This window comes from Myotis lucifugus, unplaced genomic scaffold, assembly GCF_000147115.1.
Source record: "Myotis lucifugus unplaced genomic scaffold, Myoluc2.0 scaffold_1, whole genome shotgun sequence".
Taxonomy (NCBI): Eukaryota; Metazoa; Chordata; class Mammalia; order Chiroptera; family Vespertilionidae; genus Myotis; species Myotis lucifugus.
Genome location: NW_005871049.1, coordinates 5654294 through 5657214, shown reverse-complemented (window position 1 = coordinate 5657214; position 2921 = coordinate 5654294). Strand labels below are relative to the sequence as shown.

The 2921-nt window shown below is 48.6% G+C and overlaps 1 protein-coding gene across 1 annotated transcript; it reads right to left on the bottom strand.

Moving 5' to 3' along the window:
• Positions 1–1028: 1028 nt before the first annotated feature.
• On the bottom strand, positions 1029–2283 carry LOC102435877 (isocitrate dehydrogenase [NAD] subunit gamma, mitochondrial). Its single transcript, XM_014454898.2, has one exon. The coding sequence runs from the start codon at positions 2260–2262 to the stop codon at positions 1084–1086; it is 1179 nt and encodes a 392-aa protein (XP_014310384.1). The 5' UTR covers positions 2263–2283; the 3' UTR covers positions 1029–1083.
• Positions 2284–2921: the final 638 nt, after the last annotated feature.

Genomic DNA, 2921 nt, shown 5'->3' with positions numbered 1-2921 from the left:
GCAGTTGGGACTTTGCAGTCCTTATTCCCAGCACTTGTTTTCGACATTTCTGTGGTTTTTGCCGCACTCTAGCCGACCTGTGGACCGAGAAGAATTAGAAATAGTGACTATGGTGGAAAAGCCAACAGGAGAACACTCAAGTCAGGGGATTTGTGAAATGTCCTTTATCTGAATGTAGGCCTTGGGCTGGCACATAACAGGCACTGTCTGAAGTTGATGTGAATGCATATGTTTTTTCTTTTTTTGGTGTGTCATGCTCTGTTAAGCGGGATATTATAAAGGAGTAAAAATATAATAAAATTTTCTGTTTGTTTAGGGACTGTGCAGAAGGACTGCGTATGTGTATTTCAACCACCCTGTGGCAGGCCTTTAATGTGAGTAGGCAGAGCTGGGGTTCAGGATTGCCAATGATAACTGGGTATCTCCTTAAACACTGCAATAATGACAGTTGGCGGGTCTCAGTTTCTTCTTTTTAACTATTGGCAACCATTCTTCAGGAAGCAAAAATTATGCTGAAGAAAGAATTATTTTGATGTTTTAATATCATTTTGGTCTCCAATGTTTTGTGCAATCTGATAACAGTTTTGAACCATTTGATTTAGCACTTGATTCCAAATAATCCAAACAGATTTTGGAGTAAGTTGAACTCAGGTGAAATCAAGATAAATTTATTGAAGTCTCTCAGAGAGGGCTGGGTGATCTTTTTTTTTTTTGTTTTTTTTTTTGTTTTGTTTGAGATCAGGTAGAGAAATGGTCTTATTTTACAGAAGAGAAAACCAAAAATCAAAAAGAATAAGAGAATTTTTCAAGAATACTGAGCTAGTGAATGATAAAAATTCACATTTTAATGATAAAATACACTATGAATACAGTTCAATGCATTGAAATATTGTGGAAAGAATGAATACCATATTTATTAGGTCTATGCTCTCTTGAAAATCACATATACTTTTAATTACTTTCCATCCCCTTTACCTCCTTTATTGTTATTTTTTTTTTTTTTTAGGGCAGAAGCCAGAAGCCAGTTTATTCTGGGTCTGCCGTACAAGCCAGCCAGGGTGCTGGGGTTGGGAGAGGGACACCCTAGGCCTCCACAGCCCAGCCGTTGATGATGCGGATATGGCGGATGATGTCCTGGATGGCTTGCGACGTAGTGCCCTGGCCCCCAATGTCTGGGGTGTGCATGTTTTCATTGTCCATGGATGCCAGGACAGCCTTGCGGATGGTGGTGGCGTAGGAGTGGAGCTTTAGGTGGTCGAGCATCATGCAACTTGCCAGCAGCGTAGCCGTGGGGTTGGCAATATTCTTATTGGCAATACTCTTGCCTGTGTTCCTTGTAGCCGTCTCAAACACAGCGTACACGTGGCCATAGTTGGCTCCAGCCACAAGGCCAGGGCCCCCGACCAGCCCTGCGCAGATGTTGCTGACAATGTTCCCGTAGAGATTGGGCATCACCATGACATCGAACTGCTGGGGCCGGGACACCAGCTGCATGGTGGTATTGTCCACAATCATATTCTCGAAGGTGACCTGGGGGTAGCGGGCTGCCACCTCCTTGCAGCACTGGAGGAAGAGACCGTCGCCCAGTTTCATAATGTTGGCCTTGTGCACGGCTGTCACTTTCTTGCGCCCAGTCTCACGGGCCAGTTTGAAGGCGTATTCAGCAATGCGCAGGGACTTGGTCTTGGTGATGATCTTCAGGCTCTCCACCACGCCTGCCACACTCTCGTGCTCCAGGCTGCTGTACTCGCCTTCTGTGTTTTCCCGGACAATGAGGATGTCTATGTCCCTGTGCCGGGTCACCACTCCTGGCAGGCTCTTACAGCGGATGACGTTGGCATAGAGGTCTAGGCTGGTGCGAAGGATGTTGTTGCGGGATTTGTAGGACGGTGGCAGGTTATGGTTTGTTTCAATATTGCCCTTCAGGGCCACACGGTTTCGGCGGATGGCCATGATGGCGTTGCGGATGTCCTCCTCGTCAGCACTGGAGCTCACGTGCACTTCTTCAAAGTCCACCGGCACACACGCGTGCCTGAACACAGACTTGACGTGCAACATGAGCTCTGGCCCAATGCCATCCCCTGGGATCATGGTCACCGTGTGCCGCCCGCCGTACTTAGCAGAGGGAGGAATTGTTTGTTGTGAGATGCTCCTCCGGGGGGTCTTGTTGGCACCCAGAATCTCCCAAGGACGGCAGAGGAGGGCCGGCCTGAGCACTGCCTTCGCTGGGCCGCCAACAGCCATGGCCACCTTCAGCGCCATGCCGGAAAGTGAGAACAACAGCAGGTCCCCACCGGCAGACAGGGCTCTCACGAGAGTTCCCCACCCGCAGACACCGCTCTCACGAGAGTTCAGAGGGTTGCAAATCCGCGGAGTGGGCGTGCCCTGATAGCACGCATGCGCATGACTTGCCGGTTCCCACGCCCTTTTCCGGTGCCGAGAGCGCAGCCGCGGCCGCCGCCATCTTTGGGGGGCACCCAGCTGTCCTTTATTGTTCTTGACACAAAAAGAAATGTTTTGTGGAAGTAATCATCTCCCCTCTGTAATGGTGTGTGCTGTCCTGCAATAGAGGAAAAAGCTGATAAAGGAATGACAGTGTGTTCAACAAGATTATCATTAATGATTACTGCTGAATTATAGGCTGAGACTGCCCCCTCTTCATCCCAACTCCCACATTCCTGCTCCAGGAAATCAGAAGACCCCAAATGGCCACTGAATTGCTGCCTCCCCTCTCATCCGTTGTCTGACTTCTCACTCCAGAGCCTAGCGCACAACTCAGCAGGAAATGGTTACTTAGTTCTATAGAACTATCAGGTGACTCCACCTTAGGAACTGTGGTGGCCACAGAAAATTATTACTTCCTTTCCTTTGTGGCCCTGGTGAGAACTCAGGAGGGGAATCTAAAAAATGAATGCCAGATG